The sequence below is a fragment of the Camelina sativa genome, chromosome 19, assembly GCF_030686135.1.
Source record: "Camelina sativa cultivar CO46 ecotype springtype chromosome 19, ASM3068613v1".
Taxonomy (NCBI): domain Eukaryota; kingdom Viridiplantae; phylum Streptophyta; class Magnoliopsida; order Brassicales; family Brassicaceae; genus Camelina; species Camelina sativa.
In genome coordinates this window covers 1,292,664-1,312,602 of record NC_141898.1, presented here as the reverse complement: position 1 = coordinate 1,312,602, position 19,939 = coordinate 1,292,664, and the positions used below count along the sequence as shown (strand labels likewise).

Sequence of the window (19,939 nt, the reverse complement as noted above, 5' to 3'; positions counted from 1 at the left end):
AGTATGAGGGGCTTTTTAGAAATATTCCCTTTGTTTCGTGGAGGTTGAAATTGACTGTTTGTAGAGCTTTTTTTTTTTTTTTCTTCAAGATAGAATGAAATAAAAACAAAACAAAAAAAAAGACAAAAATCCGATGACCTTAAATTCGAGCTCGGGTCTTGTAGAGCTTAAACACCAGCACAACCATGGATGACAATCCAAGAAGTTCTGAATCAATCAAAAGGTATTATATTACTGCTTTTGCCTTTAAAGCGTTTGATTTTTGAAGCAGTGTTTGCTTCTTATATTTTAGTGGTGGTGACGTTTGTTCTCGATCTGTTTCTCTTTAGGCATGATGAGATTGGCAAAGAGACAACTGCTTCGAGGAAGCTAGAAGATAAGAATAATAATAATAATAATTCTAAGTTAATTCAAGATCCTGAGGAAATGGTAACTCATACTATAAATCATCTTTATCATTTCTATTTCTTGAATCCAAAATAATAATAAAAAAATGTAATCATACTAAAGAAGAAACTAAGCTTTGGAAAAATTTCAGGCACTTTATGCGAAAGTGAGATCACAAGAAGAGGAGATTCATAGTCTCCAGGAACAAATTGCTGCTGCTTGTTTGAAGGTGTGTATTTACATCATGCTCATATGAATCTTTCTAATGGATACTAATTATATGGAGAAATTGAAAGTTGAATCTTTTGATTACAGGATATGCAGCTGCTCAATGAGAAGTATGGGTTAGAGAGAAAATGTGCTGATCTTCGTGTGGTTTGTGCTTTTTCTTTGTGTTAATCTAATCTATCAAGATTGATTTCATCTTTGGTTTCTGTGTCTGAACAACAGTTTCTTATTCTTTTTAGGCGATTGATGAGAAACAAAATGAATCTGTCACCTCCGCGTTGAATGAATTGGCTCGTCGAAAAGGTGATCTTGAAGAAAATTTGAAGTTGGCACATGATTTAAAGGTGATTGGTTTGGCTTAAATTAAGTAGTATCCTCAGATCTTTGAATATCATTGTCTTTTACCCTTCCGTCTATACTTCTCTCACTTTCTAACTTTAGGTTACAGAAGACGAGAGGTATATATTCATGACGTCCTTGCTTGGTTTATTAGCTGAGTATGGTGTTTGGCCTCGTGTTGCAAATGCTACCGCTATTTCCAGCGGCATAAAGGTATTTGCTTTCACTACATCTCTCTTCAGATTTATACACTAAAACAATCTCAACATATCTATCATATTTTCTTCGTATGCAGCACTTGCATGATCAGCTGCAATGGAAGACTAAAGCGTGCAATGTAAGCTCTCTATCCTGAAGTTTCTCAATTTCAGTGTATTTACACACATTTCCTTAGTATGTTGTTGTCTGCATATGTCCTTTAGCCTACTTAGACCTCTGCTAGAAATGTGAGTACTCTTCATGTTATCTTTTCGAACATGCTGTGACGAAATGTTAAATCACAGGATAGGATTAGAGAATTATCATCTGTTGTGGAAAATCAACCTGGAACAGAGTTTAATAGTAAAGACCACCATGATCCCAGAAATTCAAAAACTCAAGCTTCTTATGGATCCACGGTAGTCTCAGCAAGTAATTTGCTAAATTAATTTGTCATTTGCTCTTAAAAGACCTTTTTTAAAATTTGTGACATCTTCTCAGAAGAAATCTTACTTTCTGTGTTCATATACTACCCTTGATGCAGGATCGTGGTAATGATTACAGGAACAATGAACAACTTTTGCCACCAATGGACAATGTTACAAGAAACCCGTATCATAACCTTACGCCTGACACTGAAAGTTTGAGATTTAATAATCAGATTGGTGGTGGGTCTCAAGGAAATTTCCAGCAGCCGAAAAGGTACGGTATCATTTCTCAGTCCTCTTTAAGCCTTTCAGTTTTAAATCGATTAAGTTCTTTCCAAGTGAAAAAATGCCTGCTTCATTATACTCACTGGTAGGGAAAATTTTGGATATCCTCTAAGTAGTGTGGCGGGGAAGGAAATGATTCGAGAGAGAGAAGAAAAAGCTGAGAATTCTTCCATGTTTGATGCTTACAATGGGAATGAAGAGTTTGCTTCTCATGTTTATGAAGGTTGGAAAAATATTGCTTCGTTCTCTTAGAGCCTTGTGGCTATACGTTAGAAATCTTAATCTGACCTTTCTTTTGGAAACAGAGGGACCAGGAATCGATGGATTTCAGATTATTGGAGATGCAATACCTGGAGAGAAAGTTCTTGGTTGCGGGTTTCCAGTTCGAGGAACCACTCTCTGTATGTTTCAGGTAGAATTTTTGAACATGTTTTGGTTACAAGGCGCCTTTCAGAAAGAACTTGAAACTAATCAAAAAGATGATAAAATAATAAATGTCCTGCTTTGTATGTTTTCTTTTATGAATAGTGGGTTCGGCATCTTGAAGATGGCACAAGACAATACATTGAGGGTAAGATTTGATTTCTTTGTCTTGCTGACTTTTTTCAGCTATTTAAAAGTGGACTATGGTTTAAACATATACAGGAGCCACCCATCCAGAGTATATTGTAACCGCGGATGATGTAGATAAACTGATTGCTGTTGAGTGTATTCCAATGGATGATCAAGGTCGTCAGGTAAAATTCTGGGGTTTCTCGGGTATCTATAGCATGAATGACTCAGTTGTCTTAAAAAACAAAGGTTCTTCTGATTATGCAGGGAGAATTAGTGAGATTATTTGCTAATGATCAAAACAAGATTAGATGTGGTAATGTATCCAACTGAATCTAACCCTGCCTTTTGTAGATAGCGAAGAGGTCTATTACTGTATCTTCTTTGCTGAGAATGTCTTTTTTGCTTGTACAGATACAGAGATGCAAACAGAAATCGACACGTATATATCCCATGGTCAAGCAAGCTTTAATGTGAAGCTTCTGGTAAGTTTGAAGACCAGAGCTTGAATCCACTGTCCCAGGTTTAAGTTAGATGTGGATTTTAACAACCGTTTTATTCGTGGCTTGTTGTTTTGAAAGATGGATTCATCAGAGAGCTGGGAACCTGCAACGGTTATTTTGAAGAGATCTAGCTACCAGATAAAAACGAACAACGTAGAAGCTGTAGTGATCTCAGAGAAATACTCAAAGGAACTCCAGGTAAAAAGAAATCTTGACACTGATTTTAAGCTTTTCTCACATTCGTGTTCATAATCTTACACAAGGACTTATGTGTGTTTTTCATCAAAACAAAATGCAGATAAAAGTACCGTGTGGAGTGTCAACACAGTTTGTTCTAATAAGTTATGATGGATCTTCACATCCTATAAGCACACTCAATATCCGGTACATATAAACATTTATCTGCTAATAAAGTAAATTTTATTTCGATTTCAATGCATTTTGTTAATCTTACAAACTCACACGTAAGATAATGAACTTTTGCGTTATTACCAGCATGCGTGATACGCTAGTCTTGACGATGAGGATGCTTCAAAGCAAGGTATGCTTTGAGAATTACTGAAACTAACCTATTTAGATTACACGTATTTAGATATAAGAATAACTAATGATAGATAACTTCTGACTTGTGTAATATATAGTTGTAAATAACTATCTTATTTGATGAGGCAGGCACTGGACGAACGCAGAAAAGGACGAGTTTAATAAAGTTAGTGACTACAGAACAGATCCAACCTCGAGTCCTTCAAATCAAGTTTAATAAATTGGGTCTGCGATTTATATATATGTTTTTATAATTGAGTTATCCCTATAGTTTTTGTATTATTATTTTTTTTTTGTCGTTTAGGTCTTTGTTTTTTCTCAACAAATCTTATTGTAATAGACTGTAACATTCACTTTGTACTGAAGCTAAAAAGCGTCGGAATCTTCTCTGTTTTTCTTTTTTTTTTCCTTTTCCTCAAATAATAGATCGATTCTTTCCATTTAATATTCCTTTCTCCTTTTATGTTGCGTTCTATTTTTAAATTGGTTCTTCTACCAAATGAGATCAATTACGAGGTAATTTAAAAATTTACGAAGGGTTGCAAAAATAGTTATAAAAAGGGTTTCGTACTGTATACTACTAATTTCATTTGTTTTTTTTTTCGTCTTCTGGTGTAATTTGAATTTGTGGTAGAAAAGTTACGAGTTTATCATATACTACGAGAGAGCACAACCACTGACGACAGACCTATTAAGGGGAAAGGGAGTTCAATTGACCCCATAAATATTGAAATTAAGATTTTTTGTATAGAAATCTTAGTGTAATAGTTAGAATATATGGTAAATAATAGGCTTTGACATCTATGATCGAGGTAAAAATAATTTCTGAATATGCCAGTAAGCACAACTAATGAAAAAACAACTATTTTTATCAGTTAAGAAAATGTTTTTAAGTATTTCAGTAATTGCTGGTAAAAGCTAAAGAAGGAAATAAAGAAAAAGCAAAGGATTAGACACATGAATCACGAAAATATGTAGAGTTAATTCTAAAACATGAGATTTACAGTAATACACCAAACTTTAGCTAGTTGGCATAACATAGAAAAAAAGGGGGACAACTTTATGCATGTGCAAATAGATGTGTAATCAATCATTTGAATCAATAGTATATTAATTGGGTTTTACAGTTACTCTTTACAAGAGAATAGAGGATGATCATGTATCATCATTCAATCAACTTTAATAGTAATGATTTTGATCAGAGTAATTCACAGAATGACAGGATGACAACTTTACACTAGTTACAATATGATTTTCATTTTTATAATTATTTTCATACAATTATTATGTTCTATGAACTCTTTTTTCATTTATAGATACTACTATGTATATATTATGTTACTTTGTAAAGCGAGAATGGTTGGAGAGTTTCTATCAATCATCCATCCGTTGGATGACAACAACAAACGAAAATATTATTTAATAGAGTTTTCATATTCAATTGTAAAAATAATATAAGATATATAAATCATAGGACGAAGATGGAAAAAACGTATAACGAATGTTCAAGTTAAAATGAAATGAAATTATATGTGTTGCTAGATATGTGTACGTACGTAAGCGTAGTCAGTAGTATAACACATGTAAATTGAATTTGGTTTGTATTACTGACCACAAATTGCTTTTTTCTTTTTTTTTTTATAGATACGTGAGTAAATTTGTCATCCACGTGGCCCCATGTTATAGTATTCCCACCTTTGTCAACACTTCACCAAACCATTTTTATGCCTTGATAGTTGATATAGACTCTTTTAAAAAATTTTGTCAACACTTAAAACACTATTACTATTACTTTCTTGTTACTCAAAAATACTAACCATAATAATTCACAACTCAAAAAAGAAAAAAAGAAAAGAAAATGGAAGCATAATTAAAGAGACGAATAAAGCAAATTCTACACCTTTAGTTATACTAAAAAAAAAAAAATTGTTAAAGAAGAACAATCACAAATTAAACAATATCATTCAATTAAGTATCATAACCATCATACAAAAAGCTTTCATGAACATAAGTTTAATAAATGATCTCCTTATTAATTACTAAATTAACTCTAACAAAAACAAAAGAGACACTTACCAGACAAGCCAGACCCCAAAGATAGAGAAGAGAGGTATAGTAAACTTCACCTCCTTCATCTTCTTCTTCTTCCTCTCTCTCTCTCTCTCTCTATCTCTCCTGAACAATGGGTACAACAGGAAACCCTAATCCATGGGGTACATACGATTCATACAGAGACTGTTCACAAGGAGTATGCAGTGTCTATTGCCCTCAATGGTGTTACGTCATCTTCCCTCCTCCTCCTTCTTTCTACCTCGACGACGAAGACGACTCTTCCTCCTCTGATTTCTCACCTCTCCTCATCGCTCTTATCGGCATCCTCGCTAGCGCCTTCATCCTCGTCAGCTACTACACTCTCATCTCCAAATACTGCCACCGCCGCCGCCAAAACTCCTCCTCCTCCTCAGCCGCAGCTATCAACACAGAGCACGGAAGAATCTCATCCGATTACACCACGTGGCAAGAAGCCACGAATCCGAATCCAGCGATTGGCGACGGACTCGACGAGTCTCTGATTAAATCGATTACGGTTTACAAATACAAAAAGATTGACGGATTCGTCGAATCTTCAGATTGCTCTGTTTGTTTAAGCGAGTTCCAAGAGAACGAGAGCTTGAGACTTTTACCTAAATGCAACCACGCCTTCCACGTCCCTTGTATCGACACTTGGTTGAAATCTCACTCTAATTGCCCTCTCTGCCGCGCTTTCATCTCCGGCGCTGAGATCGTCGTCGTGACAGATCAACCGATCGACGTAGAGAACAATACGGATGATGATCCCGTCGTCGTTGTAAACTTAGATCTGGAAAATTCCAGATCTCGGAATGAGACGGTTGGTGGTGGTAACGGCGGATCGACGCCGAAACCGCCGGAGATGCGGGAATCTAGAGACGGAGGAGATGAGGATGTGAGTCGGAGATCGAACTCAGGCGCCGCCGTGGTGTCGATCGCTGATATATTGAGGGAGATTGAAGACGAGGAGGAATCGGCGGGTGTGGGAACTTCTCGGCGGGTGGAAGAAGGGGAAGAAGGAGAGAAGACGCCTCCGCCGTCGGGGTCGACGACGAATCAAACGAACGGGATTTCGAATTTTCTTGTGAGGAGTTCAATGGCGGCGATGAAACGATCTGTTTACGATAGAGCCAAAAATTACCGTTTACCAAATTAAAGTTAAAAAAAAAAGATTAAAATTAGGGAATTTGAGTTTTTTTTTTTTTTTTAATAATTTGTAAAAGGGAATTGTAAAATCAAAAGAGTTTTGAATTTACCGCCCATATATTCTTAATTATTTATTTTTGTTTTTTTAATGTTACCACCACTATACATACCTAGAAAGTAGAAAATACCAGTTTTGGTAAGTTTAGATTAACAATGACATCATGATGCACTTTACGACATCATTACTGTATACTAATTACAATTATTAAGCTTGAATTATGCAATACGATTTTGCTACAAGGGATTTGATTTGATGACATTAGATGCAGAGTGTCTAATTGATTATTCACGAGATCCTAAATTTCATGATGCGAGAGAATGAAATAAGTAAAGTAGAGATTAATCTATGCCTAAAACGAGTTTTTGATTATTGAGATTGTGAGATCATTGAGATGTAACACAAATCTTGTAATTATAGACAGAATAAATATAATTTCGTAATTTTCCAATTACTCCTGAAATCAAGGATTCGTTTATACCTCACTCTACTACTATATATAATTAATCCTCTTTGATATCACCTTAAACAGAAGTTCAAAAGTAAAAAAAATCATACTAAACACTCATAAAACTTATTTTTTTTCTTTTTTTCTCCGCAGTGGCTCAGAAAAACGCAATTCTTTTAGCTATTATGTTCTTTGCCTTGATGATCATGTCTTCATCGGCTGATCTTATATCACCTTCAAGCAACGAAGAAGACAAGGCGATGGTACAAAAGAAGAAGATCCACAAGCGTTCCATGCAAAAGAATGTGTCGATGCGATCAAGAGTGTGCAAGGTTGTTTCGAAACAGTTGGAGATATATTCAAAGGGAAATTTCGTGACATGAAGTTGTTGCAAAACGCTTGATGGGCTTTCTAATAACTGCTGGCCCTCTATGTTTCCCGGGAAACTCTACCTTCGTATGACGATCAAACTAGCATGTCTTTTTACTGATATGAATAAAACCTTTTCCAATAGTCACTTTTAACTTTAGTCATATATACTGGTTATTTGTTAGAGAGAATAAGATGTGATCAATCATGTCATGATGTAATCTTTTTGGTGTTTAATTGTTTAGATCAATAAAAGACACTCGTTTTTTTTTTAGTTTTTTGAATCATCATGTACTATGCAGCGGTTAAAATACATTCTTACGATAATTTGGTCAGAATAATTAATCTCATACACAACATATACACGCGACACGCTGACACGAGTATATTTATTCACCGTTACAAAAATTATTTTTTTATTGTCGTGGTAAATCATGCGTTTTTTGAAATTTTCTTAAGTGAATTGACTAAGATCAGACTCATCAATACCCGTGTTTTTGGACATCGTACATTGGGGTAAAGCTTGAAATTGATCTCCCTTCATAAACACCGTCATGGTTTCTCATCTATGCACGTATATTCTTGATTTATTGGTTAACACATGCATACTGTAAACGCTATTTAAATGTCAAACTAAGGAAATTTTTATTTCAATGTAATGTTTACACATAGTTCGACATTTAGACCATCTACACTGGTAAATTCTCTTACCAATACTCTCATTAAAATAAAATAAAAATGAACGAGAGAAAAGGAAAAAAAGGAGAAACTTTTCTTCCCATAGTAATCTGAGAAACGGGTTCTCATGACAAATAAGACAGGTGTTATTTGTTCATTGAAACAACAATTAAAAAAAATAATAATAATAATAATTTGTGAAAAAAATATTTTTTTTTATCTTTTAGAGAAATGTTGGGCAGTTACTCCAATAATGATGCCCTTAGAATAAGAAAAATATATCCAAGTTAATAAATTTTAACAATTAGTCACTGATCATACGTACGTTTATCAAGTTAATATTGGTAAGCCTAGCTAGCTATATATATATATCAGTATATCACCATAATGACATCATGCTTGCACTAATTCTTTAGACTTAAATGACATATCCTATGATTTTGCTATTTTTTAGGGATTTGGTGACTATATATATTTGCATAATGTGAGACGACAGAATAAGTAAACAAAACGACTACAAAACAATAACCAATAAGCATGATGCGTATTTTGGTTTACTTAACAATTTTATTCGGGGTGCTTACTTAGTTAACTTGACGTGATACCAATTTAAAGGACATTAAGCATGCATGAGGCGTATTTTCTGATTTGCTGTTTACTTGTAAAACTCTATCTCTTCAATTTTCAAACACTATAAACACATTTATCAAATCTAGCGTATACAATGTGTTGTGTATTCATCATAAACCCACGATCGTCTCAAACCTTCGAAACAGGTCATGGCCGAGACGAAAGAAGGCTCAAGATCGTCATATCCTATCAAAACCGTCGTCGTTTTGGTCCAAGAGAATCGTTCTTTCGACCACACACTCGGCTGGTTCAAAGAGCTAAACCGAGAAATCGGCGGAGTCATCAAATCAGACCAGAAATTTAACCCGGTTTTGTCCTCAGACCTAAACTCCTCTCACATTGTCGTCTTCGACGACCAGTCTCAGTACGTTGACCCGAATCCAGGTCACTCCATTCGTGATATCTACGAACAAGTGTTCGGTAAGCCATGGGATTCGGTTCACCCTGATCCAAACCCGGGTCCAGCTACAATGTCCGGATTTGCCCAAAACGCCGAGCGAAAGATGAAAGGGATGTCCTCCGCGGTTATGAACGGATTTAAACCGGACGCTTTGCCGGTTTACAAGGATTTGGTTCAAAATTACGCCATATGTGATAAGTAAGCCGGTTCATCTGTCTAAATCGGTTTACAGTAAACTAGTTTAATCCAACTAATTAGAACCTCTAATTTGGTTGTCTGGCCAAAATCCCGGTTTATAGCAAAATTTGATGCTCGTCTTGTGTTGGATAGGTGGTTCGCGTCAGTTCCAGGTGCGACCCAGCCAAACCGATTGTTTGTCCATTCGGCAACATCACACGGAACAACATGCAATGACAGGAAATTACTAATTGAAGGGTTTCCACAAAAGACAATATTCGAGTCGCTCGATGAAGCTGGTTTCACCTTTGGCATTTATTACCAGTGTTTCCCTACTACTCTATTTTACAGGTATTATTATCTACCGTAACCAAAGATTTTAGTATTTTTTTACGTATCTATTTTTATAAGTATTGTGTGTGTGTGCGTGTGTGTTTCAGGAATATGAGAAAACTCAAGTATTTGACACATTTCCACGACTACGGACTAAAATTCAAGAAAGATTGTAAAGAAGGGAAGCTACCAAACTACGTTGTGGTTGAACAACGTTGGTATGATCTATTGTCGAATCCAGCTAACGACGACCATCCGTCACATGACGTCTCTCAAGGACAAAAGCTCGTTAAAGAGGTTTACGAGGCCTTGAGATCGAGTCCTCAATGGAACGAGATTTTGTTCATTATAACATATGACGAACATGGTGGGTTTTACGACCATGTCCCTACTCCGGTTGACGGAGTTCCTAATCCGGATGGTTTCTTGGGATCACCACCGTATAACTTTGAGTTTAATCGTCTCGGAGTTAGGGTTCCGACTTTCTTCATATCTCCTTGGATTGAGCCGGGGACTGGTATATAATTAATTATTAGTCATAGGCATTAATGTTTAAAAGTAAATAACAATTTGAGTACAATGTGTAGTTATCCATGGACCAAACGGACCGTTCCCAATGTCACAGTACGAGCATTCATCAATTCCCGCAACGGTCAAGAAGATTTTTAATCTCAAAGATTTCTTGACAAAGAGAGATTCATGGGCTGGCACTTTTGAATCTGTTATTACTAGAGATTCACCAAGACAAGATTGCCCTGGTAAATTACTTTTTGTTCATTCTAATATTTAAATTCTATTAAAATTTTATTATTATTTCGAATGAAACTTCATCAATTTTTAAAATAGAGACATTGTCAAATCCGATCAAAATGAGAGGGACGGTAGCAAAACAAAATGCAGAACTAAGCGACTTTCAAGAAGAGCTTGTAATAGTTGCTGTGGGACTAAAAGGAGACTACAAAAACGAAGAACTGATCCACAAGCTATGCAAACAAACTTGTATTGCAGATGCTTGTAAATATGTTACGAACGCCTTTGAGAAGTTTTTACAAGAATCAAGAAAGGCAAGAGAGAGAGGATGTGATGAAAACAACATCGTTTATTGCGTGGATGATGATGCCAATCATCATGTTGTGAAACTCCCAAGCCAGATTAAAACCTGATTATTCTTTTATAATAAGTGATTCTCTTGCTTCGTTTTGTCATGATTAATAGAGTATTATGTATTTTCATTTAGAAAATAAAAGTGTTGTGTGTGTAGTGTAAATAATAGTTAAGGTCTATCAAATGACCTCATATAGAATTTAAAAAAAAAAAAAAATCTATTGAATGTAAATGCTGACGTAGAAAGAACTAAATTGCGGAGGTAAGACTTATAAGTTATAATAATGATGGTTGGAGTTGCCAAGATAACGATATAGAGACAACTTAGGCAAGCATTTATACTCCTTTCCTTGTGTGGTACGCCACAAAATTGATCGAGTATAAGTTACTCCACTACTCGATGGTCGGGTAATAAATGGGACACAGCTATCTAATTTTACGACCAAAATCGTGTTAGGAAATTTAAAGATTTGTCGTAGCACAAATAAGAATACACAATCACAAGCAGAAATACAATTGTACACTCAATAATTTATATTCCACCTAGATCCAAAGATCATACGATCGAATTCATCTTTCTTTCTTTTTTTTTTTGCATTTTTTTCTGTCCCTAAGACCACGAGTTATATATTGATTTTATGAAAAGGTATCTCGTGGAGGAATATGCACTATTAATACTAATTTAAATCAAAACAATACGTATTGTCTTTGATTAATTTATCGTTTATTCGCATATTCTCGTTTATATTCTTTGCCGTACCGTGTGTTCTTATTTTTCTTGACAATTTTCTTCTCATTCATTTATGTTTAAAAGTTACAAGTAACAGAAGTGTCATAGTAATTTAGCTGCGATGAAAATGACACTTACACACACAAATTATATAACTAATATAGTAACACAACACTACGATAAAATTCTATGAATTCAAAACATGAATTAATTAGAACTAAATAGATGGAATCAAAAAGTGAGAAAAAAGTAATGAATTTATTGACACAAACCAATTTTAACATGCACAAATAGTTAAAATAAATGTTGTCGTAAGAAATATCAACCTTGCCAGAAATGATAAATTTCCAGCTTATGGGTACTTGTAGTTGTATCAATTACTACTATTTTACCAAAACTGCTAATAATTTTATTTCCCTCCAACTTTATTTGGAATAGTTGATTAGTTATACCAATTCAGTGGATAACATATAACTCATGACGTGGGTACGTGGTTTGTTGTTTACGTCTACAAACTAGTTCTTCAAATATCTAATGATCACTATATATTTATAAACTTCTACTCAAAACGTTTTAACACTCGCAAAAGAAAGTTAAACAGAATGGTCGAGAGGACGGAAAGCTCAGGTTCGTATCCGATCAAAACCGTCGTCGTTTTGGTTCAAGAGAATCGCTCGTTTGACCATACCCTCGGCTGGTTTAAAGAATTAAACCGGGAAATCGACGGCAACACGAAATCTGATCCCAAATCAAACCCGGTCTCGTTCTCCGACCCAAACGCTCTCCGTGTCGTCTTCGGAGACCAGTCTCAGTACGTTGACCAGGATCCAGGTCACTCCATTCAGGATATCTATGAACAAGTGTTTGGTAAGCCATGGGATTCAGGCAAACCGGATCTAAACCCGGGTCCAGCTACCATGTCCGGTTTTGCTCAAAATGCCGAGAGAAATAAGAAAGGGATGTCCTCCGCGGTTATGAACGGGTTCAAGCCAGACGCTTTGCCGGTTTACAAGGAATTGGTTCAAAATTTCGCCATATGTGATAGGTAAAGCGGTTTAGTTCATCTGATCTTGAATTAATTTAACTTTAGTTCCCCCGGTTTAAATCAAATTTGGTGGTTTTTTTGTGTTTGGCAGGTGGTTTGCGTCGGTTCCAGCATCGACGCAGCCAAACCGATTATACGTACACTCGGCAACATCACATGGAGCAACGAGCAACGACAAGAAGTTGCTAATCGAAGGGTTTCCACAGAAGACGATATTTGAATCGCTCGACGAAGCTGGTTTAAGCTTTGGCATTTACCACCAATTCCCTCCTTCTACTCTCTTCTATAGGTATTTTTATTCTCTACCAAGTTACGACTAATTAAAACCAAAGATTTAGTATTATATACATTTTTTTTTTCTACTTTTGCTTTGACATCTAATAAACGATTTCATTTAAACTAAACAAGCTAAAAGACTCGTTTCAGTTTTTAATTTATAGGTTTTAAACAAGTTTTCTTGGTTGGGAAGATTGAAAAAAAACTTCTAATTATAAAACATTAAGATTAGATAGTCGTATAAACAAAGTAAGGTGCTGTTCGTTTGGTGTGTTAGATGCAGTATCTAGATGCAGATACAGGTTATTGTTTGTTTAGTCATAATTAAGAAATGAACTGAATGCAATATCTGGATTCGTTTTAAAAACTCATCCAAAAAAATTTGAAAATCTGGATGAGATTTTTGTGAGAGTTTGGCTACAGTAAACTCATCCAAACATTATAAATGACTAAAATACCCCTAATTTTAATTCCCCTAAATTCTAATATTTACAAACCCTAAATCTCGAAGCTCGACTCCATCGTAGGAGCTCTGCTTCGTTCTCCAACCACAAGACCTCGACTCCATTGTAGAAGCTCCACCATTGCTCGAATCCATTGCTTGCAGCTTCGTTTCGATTCTCCACCATAGAAGAAGCTCGCAGCTCTGGTTCCGATTCTCCAGCTCACAGAACTCGTAAGTCTTTTGTTGTTGATGGTTTGATTTTTTTTTTCAATTCGTGTTGCAACAGAAGCAAACTGTTGATTTTTTCCACTTGGGTGTTTATGAAACCATGAGATAGAGCTCTTGTTCTTATGAATTTTGGTATCTCTGATTTTTTCCATTTGGGTGTTTATGAAACCATGAGATTTAGCTTAGAGGTTTTGAAGAGATGTGTTATCTATGATATTTTCCATTTGGGTGTTTATGAAACAATGAATTTAGCTTGTGTTCTTAAGAGATTTAGCTTGTGCTCTTAAGAGATTTGCTATCTATGAATGAGGTTTGTGACTTTACTTATTTCAAATGCAGATTGTGTAATCAAAGAGTAAACGATGACATCTGTACCAGGCAGTGATGTAAGTATCCTCTTCTACTTCTCTGCAACTTATGTTTGTGATTTGTGATCCGATTTATGTGTCTTCAGTTGTAGTTAGTATGGTCTTTGTGATTTGTGATTGCTTTATGTGTTTATACTCTACTATGTTTAGCCTTTGCCTTATGTATCTTGTGATGGGTTTGTGATTTGTTTCTGATTTGTGATTGCTTTATGTGTTTATACTTTATCTATGTTTAGCCTTTGCCTTATGTATCTTGTGATGGGTTTGTAATTTGTGATTGATTTGTGGTTTAGAATCTAATATGGAGTGATGAACAAAGCCGTTTTTATCTTGAACTTCGACTTGAAGAGAATCTAAAAGGAAATATAAGAAACCACATAGTGAATGAAGCTGGGAAACAAACGATTACATCCAAGTTCTATGATGCATTTGGTGAGAAGCATAATTGGAAAAAATTTAGGAGCAAGTTTAATACGTGTAAGAAGCAATACACAGCTTTCAGGAAATTGACTCATAATAGAACTGGAATGAGCTATTATCTCAATGGGTCCATAGTCGTATAAACAAAGTAAGTAATGAAAAGAAAATCTTATCCAAAAAAAATGTAAGCTATTAATATTTTGTTTCTTTCAGGAACTTGAGAAAGCTGAAGTATTTGACACGTTTCCACCAATACGGAATACAATTTAAGAAATATTGTAAAGAAGGAAAACTACCAAACTACGTCGTAGTGGAACAACGTTGGTTTGATCTATTGTCAACTCCAGCCAACGACGATCATCCATCTCACGACGTCTCCGAAGGTCAAAAACTTGTGAAAGAGGTCTACGAGGCATTGAGATCGAGTCCTCAATGGAACGAGATTTTATTCATTATAACGTATGACGAGCATGGTGGATTTTACGACCATGTACCTACTCCCATCGACGGAGTTCCTAATCCTGATGGTATCTTAGGACCACCACCTTATAATTTTGAGTTTAACCGGCTCGGAGTTAGGGTTCCGACATTCTTCATCTCTCCTTGGATTGAGCCTGGGACAGGTAAATAATTATATTAGTGGTAGATTAATTTAATGTAGTTATCTTATTTTCTAAATCAACTCCTAATGTTTTAAAATGTGTAGTTATTCATGGACCAAATGGGCCGTACCCAAGGTCACAATATGAGCATTCATCAATTCCCGCAACGGTCAAGAAAATTTTCAATCTCAAAGATTTCTTAACAAAGAGAGATTCATGGGCTGGCACTTTTGAATCTGTTATTTCTAGAGATTCACCAAGACAAGATTGCCCTGGTAAATTACTATTTAATTAATAACCATATGTAATCATTATTTATGGTTGTCTTGAATTAAATAAAGCTTTAATTTTTTATTTTTTGATAGAAACATTATCAACTCCGGTTAAGCTAAGAGCGACGGTGGCAAGAGAAAATGCACAATTAAGCGAATTTCAAGAAGAGCTTGTAATAATGGCTGCGGGATTAAAAGGAGACTACAAAAACGAAGAATTGATCCACAAGCTATGCAAAGAAACTTGCGTTGCTGACGCTTCCAAATACGTTACGAACGCGTTTGATACGTTTATAGAAGAGTCTAGGAAAGCAAGAGAAAGAGGATGTGATGAGAACGACATCATTTATTGTGTTGATGATGATGATGATCATCATCATGTTGTGACACCAACACAATCATCACATTCAGAAGCACCAAATGCTGCTCCTAAACCGAAAACTCAAAGGTCGTTTTTCAGTAAGTTATTCTCTTGCTTTGTTCGCCATGATTGAAAAAGGGTAAAAATTTTTTAAAAAAAAAAAGTGAATTAGAATTACTTGTAGTAAATTGTGTGTGTTTGGACTTTGTTTAAGACTTATATAAGAGCGCTTTCATGTCTCGTGTATATTTTTCTTTCGTTGTATATAACAAGTTAAGAACTTACACAATTATTTGCATATTTCATCTTCTTTCGTAAATCTTTAGATTATATGTGATCTACTTTAATTATTCGATTGGTGAGTAAATTATATCAAAAGACTAAAGACTAAAGTCACTAAAGGCAACCATAGTAGCCGCTGGGTCCAAATTATAATTGTAATGAATGATTAAAAGATACTAACTTTTGATTTATTAACTAACATATGGTATGCATATGTGACATTATGTCATAATAGCACATAATATGAATTATTTAACTAATATTCCATCTAAACGAAACATTAGTAGTACACAGTTATCAACGAATGGTTAATTTCCGCCCCAAGAAAAAATATTGTCGTTTGCAAAATTTGTTCTGTATCTAATAAAACGACTCATACGGAGACGTGCTACAGACTATATAGTTTTAGCAATAATAATTTGGTCAACACCTAATTCCATCTACTCCATTGTCATTTTGAAAGATAGAGACTAATATATAATGCAATACGTATCGCCCATAACATTAATAAAATTTTCATTTAACAATGGTAAATAGAGTTATAAGAATCACATGCATTATATAAACTGTCATTTTCAAAAACGTTTTTTCCTATATGCACTAAAAATAAAAGATGAGTTCTTTTGCCACCTCATCGAACGTGAGAGGAAACAAATCCAAAACTTTACCGTTTATGAGTTTTCAAAGAAATTTAATAATTAAATGTAAAACTATACTACCATTTTATTTATATAATTTAGTAATCATAAAGAATTATGGCGACCATTATTTACACGGGATACAGCTAAATTAAGAGAGAGAGAGAGAGAGAGAGAGAGAGAGAGAGAGAGAGAGAGAGAGAGAGAGAGAGAGAGAGCAAGAAACAGAGAACACAACTAAAGAAGTCAGATTTTGTTTTTTTTTGTTTTTTGGCCGTAACGAAATATGGTGGCGGAGACGAGCTCTGGTGGTGGCTCATCATCTTCTCCGATCAAAACCGTTGTCGTTTTGGTCCAGGAGAACAGGTCGTTCGACCACATGTTAGGTTGGTTCAAGGAGCTTAACCCAGATATCGATGGAGTATCCGAATCCGAACCAAGATCCAACCCATTCTCCACGTCCGACCCTAACTCTGCTCAAGTCTTCTTCGGCAAAGAATCTCAGAACATTGATCCTGATCCCGGTCACTCTTTTCAGGTAGACCTCCGGTTTAATTGTTATAACCGTACCGAACTTAGAAATAGACAGTCCTTAACCGGTCTGATGAACATATAAAATCCGTATGGTTATTTGGATTTCTCGGTTCGATACACCTGAACCGGGCGATTGAAATGGTTTGTTAAGTTTAACGTATCTTTAAAATTTTAGGCGATATACGAACAAGTGTTCGGGAAACCGTTCAGCCACGAGAGTCCGTACCCGGATCCGAAAATGAACGGGTTCGTACAAAACGCAGAGGCGATCACAAAAGGCATGTCGGAGAAAGTAGTGATGCAAGGTTTTCCGCCGGAGAGACTTCCGGTATTCAAAGAACTAGTTCAAGAATTCGCCGTGTGTGACCGGTGGTTCTCGTCGTTGCCGTCGTCGACGCAGCCTAACCGACTCTACGTACATTCGGCGACTTCAAACGGTGCGTTTAGTAATGACACTAACACACTTGTACGTGGGTTTCCTCAGAGGACAGTGTTCGAGTCGCTTGAAGAGAGTGGTTTCACGTTTGGGATTTATTACCAATCTTTTCCTAATTGCCTCTTTTACAGGTACTATCTTAGTTTTTCTCTTTTTATTTATATTTAAAAATTTAATAAGACAAATAAAAAACGTAAAATTAATCAAATAATATTAGTATATATTATTAAAGAAATAACGTTAGGATAATGACGGACTGAAATAGTAATGACACCTGGATTGCAATATATCTACTTCATTGACATATAAAGAAAATTAACTTAAAGAATTATCGGTGATTGATTTTTTTTTTTTTTTTGAAAAATGTTTCCGTAATGATTATGTATAAGGAAAACGACACATGCTTTGCTTGGAATGTTTGAATATGTAGTTTATAGAAAGTGGAGTTGCTTAGTACTATATATTATTAAATTCCGAAAAATAGTAAGGAAATCAAATAAAAATTGTCATTTTCTGTCTAGGAGTAATTTGTTTCAGAACAGGATTAATGTACTTAATCTTGATATTTCAATTAGATTGCTAATCTTAATTTTAAAACAAAAACAAAAAATCAGATGAGATTCAATTTTTGGAAAGAAAAATCATTAATGGGGGTTGCATGTGTCCAGCTGTAGACTGAACAAGTTGTCCAATTAATACTTTTTGATACTCATTAAAATTATAAGTTATGCCACTATGGTTCCTGTAAATGTAATAATCCAATTAATCAAATTAATAATATTTAAAGTATGAATTGAATTAGGAACATAAGGAAATTGAAGTACGTGGACAATTTCCATGAATATCACTTGAGTTTCAAGAGACATTGCAAAGCAGGGAAGCTTCCAAACTATGTGGTCATCGAACCGAGATACTTCAAGATTATGTCGGCTCCAGCCAATGATGATCACCCCAAAAACGACGTCGCTGATGGCCAAAACCTAGTCAAGGAGATCTACGAAGCCTTAAGAGCTAGTCCTCAGTGGAACGAGATTCTCTTTGTTGTTGTTTATGATGAACATGGAGGTTATTATGACCATGTCCCTACGCCAGTCATTGGTGTCCCAAACCCTGATGGTCTTGTTGGACCCGAGCCTTACAATTTTAAGTTTGATCGACTTGGTGTTAGGGTTCCTGCATTGCTGATTTCACCTTGGATTGAACCCGGAACCGGTATGTATATTCTCTCAAATGGAACCAATCCCTTTGTATATTAGGTTCAAAACGGGGTTGATTAGTGTACATTGGTCTTAGGGTTAGGGGTGCGTAATCTAGTAGAGTAAGGGCTGATTAAAATTGTTGTTATATGTAAATAAAGGTTTATATATAATTTGCTCAACTGTTATATAAAACTTATTGTTCGAAACATGATTTTGTAGTGTTGCATGAGCCAAACGGACCAGAGCCAACGTCGCAGTTTGAGCACTCATCAATCCCGGCAACACTGAAAAAAATATTCAACCTCAAGAGCTTTCTTACAAAGCGTGACGAATGGGCAGGAACACTCGATGCTGTCATCAACCGGACCAGCCCAAGGACAGACTGCCCCGGTATAACTATTGGTTATCAAGTCGGTTATGTTTCCATAGTAGATGCAAATTAGGTTTGCTATTATAATCTTTTCATCTTCCGATTCTTTCAGTTACGTTACCAGAACTTCCACGGCTAAGAGACATAGACATTGGAACACAAGAAGAAGACGAAGATCTCACTGATTTTCAAATTGAGTTGATTCAAGCAGCGGCTGTACTAAAAGGAGATCATATAAAAGACATTTACCCGTTGAAGCTCACGGAGAACATGAAGGTTTTGGATGCAGCAAAGTACGTAGAAGAAGCTTTCACTAGATTCTATGGTGAGTCCAAAAAAGCTAAAGAGGGAGGTCGTGATGAACATGAGATCCTTGATCTTTCTAAAGGATCTACTCGTCACTCGAATCCAAAATCTTTCATTCAGAAGTTGTTCTCTTGTTTGATTTGTGATAATTGAACTTGAGTTAAAACGTGATATTTGATCATTTAAGACTTGGTATATTTTTCATGAAGAGAGTTTGTACTTTGATATTTTAGTTTGTTTCCACATTTTACTTTTTAATGTTTTTTTAAACCAGTATGTCCTAATCAGGTCCATTAGGAATTTTCAGGACTAGGGATCCTACAATAATTTTGTTTATGGTACAGTAAAGTCGAAACAGAGTACTATGGCTGGACTTCTTTGCTCATTTGACCCCCCCGCAATCGAATACATTTGTTGGATTCCTCGATTGGATCAAGTCACCAACTTCGACCAGGAAACTTAATATCATTTGTAAGATTCTCTTTCAGGCTCTCCTTTACACTATCCGGGCGAAAAGGAATGCCAGGCTCCACTCAACAAACTTCCGAACA

The 19,939-nt window shown here is 35.5% G+C and overlaps 5 protein-coding genes across 17 annotated transcripts; all 5 read left to right on the top strand.

Moving 5' to 3' along the window:
- Positions 1-46: 46 nt before the first annotated feature.
- Positions 47-3,908, top strand: LOC104763980 (uncharacterized). Of its 13 annotated transcripts, none has more exons than XR_015590933.1 (19): positions 47-223; positions 330-429; positions 539-616; positions 703-762; positions 855-959; positions 1,057-1,167; positions 1,250-1,291; positions 1,458-1,571; positions 1,697-1,854; positions 1,955-2,088; positions 2,171-2,277; positions 2,394-2,436; positions 2,486-2,602; positions 2,685-2,733; positions 2,832-2,902; positions 2,999-3,118; positions 3,219-3,304; positions 3,416-3,461; positions 3,593-3,908. XR_015590933.1 is itself a non-coding variant. In XM_010487394.3 (19 exons), the coding sequence occupies exons 1-19, from the start codon at positions 186-188 to the stop codon at positions 3,623-3,625; spliced, it is 1,587 nt and encodes a 528-aa protein (XP_010485696.2). In that variant the 5' UTR covers positions 47-185; the 3' UTR covers positions 3,626-3,908. The 13 variants fall into 13 exon arrangements, 12 of the variants coding, with proteins under 12 accessions (XP_010485696.2, XP_010485699.2, XP_087357808.1 ...); XM_010487394.3 differs by having other exon boundaries at positions 2,511-2,602; XM_010487397.3 differs by having other exon boundaries at positions 63-223; positions 1,982-2,088; positions 2,511-2,602.
- A 1,183-nt stretch (positions 3,909-5,091) lies between these two features.
- LOC104763979 (RING-H2 finger protein ATL51-like) lies at positions 5,092-6,795 on the top strand. The gene has a single exon (XM_010487393.3). It carries the CDS (start codon positions 5,646-5,648, stop codon positions 6,687-6,689), a length of 1,044 nt encoding a protein of 347 aa, XP_010485695.1. The 5' UTR covers positions 5,092-5,645; the 3' UTR covers positions 6,690-6,795.
- Positions 6,796-8,955: 2,160 nt separating this feature from the next.
- Positions 8,956-11,108, top strand: LOC104763977 (non-specific phospholipase C5). Its single transcript, XM_010487392.2, has 5 exons — positions 8,956-9,460; positions 9,593-9,790; positions 9,880-10,289; positions 10,360-10,530; positions 10,619-11,108. Exons 1-5 carry the CDS (start codon positions 9,012-9,014, stop codon positions 10,933-10,935), a joined length of 1,545 nt encoding a protein of 514 aa, XP_010485694.1. The 5' UTR covers positions 8,956-9,011; the 3' UTR covers positions 10,936-11,108.
- A 1,082-nt stretch (positions 11,109-12,190) lies between these two features.
- Positions 12,191-15,907, top strand: LOC104763976 (non-specific phospholipase C4-like). Its single transcript, XM_010487391.3, has 5 exons — positions 12,191-12,651; positions 12,743-12,940; positions 14,602-15,011; positions 15,095-15,265; positions 15,356-15,907. The coding sequence occupies exons 1-5, from the start codon at positions 12,209-12,211 to the stop codon at positions 15,754-15,756; spliced, it is 1,623 nt and encodes a 540-aa protein (XP_010485693.2). The 5' UTR covers positions 12,191-12,208; the 3' UTR covers positions 15,757-15,907.
- A 623-nt stretch (positions 15,908-16,530) lies between these two features.
- On the top strand, positions 16,531-19,615 carry LOC104763975 (non-specific phospholipase C3). Its single transcript, XM_010487390.2, has 5 exons — positions 16,531-17,081; positions 17,253-17,644; positions 18,316-18,725; positions 18,932-19,102; positions 19,195-19,615. The coding sequence occupies exons 1-5, from the start codon at positions 16,830-16,832 to the stop codon at positions 19,539-19,541; spliced, it is 1,572 nt and encodes a 523-aa protein (XP_010485692.1). The 5' UTR covers positions 16,531-16,829; the 3' UTR covers positions 19,542-19,615.
- Positions 19,616-19,939: the final 324 nt, after the last annotated feature.

Excerpts from the sequence above, each read along its gene's own strand:
- LOC104763980 (XM_010487394.3), top strand. The coding sequence starts at position 186 with ATGGATGACAATCCAAGAAGTTCTGAATCAATCAAAAG. Across the intron at positions 617-702 it reads TTGCTGCTGCTTGTTTGAAG|GATATGCAGCTGCTCAATGA; the intron begins GTGTGTATTTAC and ends TTTTGATTACAG. Across the intron at positions 3,119-3,218 it reads AATACTCAAAGGAACTCCAG|ATAAAAGTACCGTGTGGAGT; the intron begins GTAAAAAGAAAT and ends AACAAAATGCAG.
- LOC104763979 (XM_010487393.3), top strand. The coding sequence starts at position 5,646 with ATGGGTACAACAGGAAACCCTAATCCATGGGGTACATACGATTCATAC.
- LOC104763977 (XM_010487392.2), top strand. The coding sequence starts at position 9,012 with ATGGCCGAGACGAAAGAAGGCTCAAGATCGTCATATCCTATCAAAACC. Across the intron at positions 10,290-10,359 it reads TTGGATTGAGCCGGGGACTG|TTATCCATGGACCAAACGGA; the intron begins GTATATAATTAA and ends TACAATGTGTAG. Across the intron at positions 10,531-10,618 it reads ACCAAGACAAGATTGCCCTG|AGACATTGTCAAATCCGATC; the intron begins GTAAATTACTTT and ends TTTTTAAAATAG.
- LOC104763976 (XM_010487391.3), top strand. The coding sequence starts at position 12,209 with ATGGTCGAGAGGACGGAAAGCTCAGGTTCGTATCCGATCAAAACCGTC. Across the intron at positions 15,012-15,094 it reads TTGGATTGAGCCTGGGACAG|TTATTCATGGACCAAATGGG; the intron begins GTAAATAATTAT and ends TAAAATGTGTAG. Across the intron at positions 15,266-15,355 it reads ACCAAGACAAGATTGCCCTG|AAACATTATCAACTCCGGTT; the intron begins GTAAATTACTAT and ends ATTTTTTGATAG.
- LOC104763975 (XM_010487390.2), top strand. The coding sequence starts at position 16,830 with ATGGTGGCGGAGACGAGCTCTGGTGGTGGCTCATCATCTTCTCCGATC. Across the intron at positions 17,645-18,315 it reads CCTAATTGCCTCTTTTACAG|GAACATAAGGAAATTGAAGT; the intron begins GTACTATCTTAG and ends GAATTGAATTAG. Across the intron at positions 19,103-19,194 it reads CCCAAGGACAGACTGCCCCG|TTACGTTACCAGAACTTCCA; the intron begins GTATAACTATTG and ends CGATTCTTTCAG.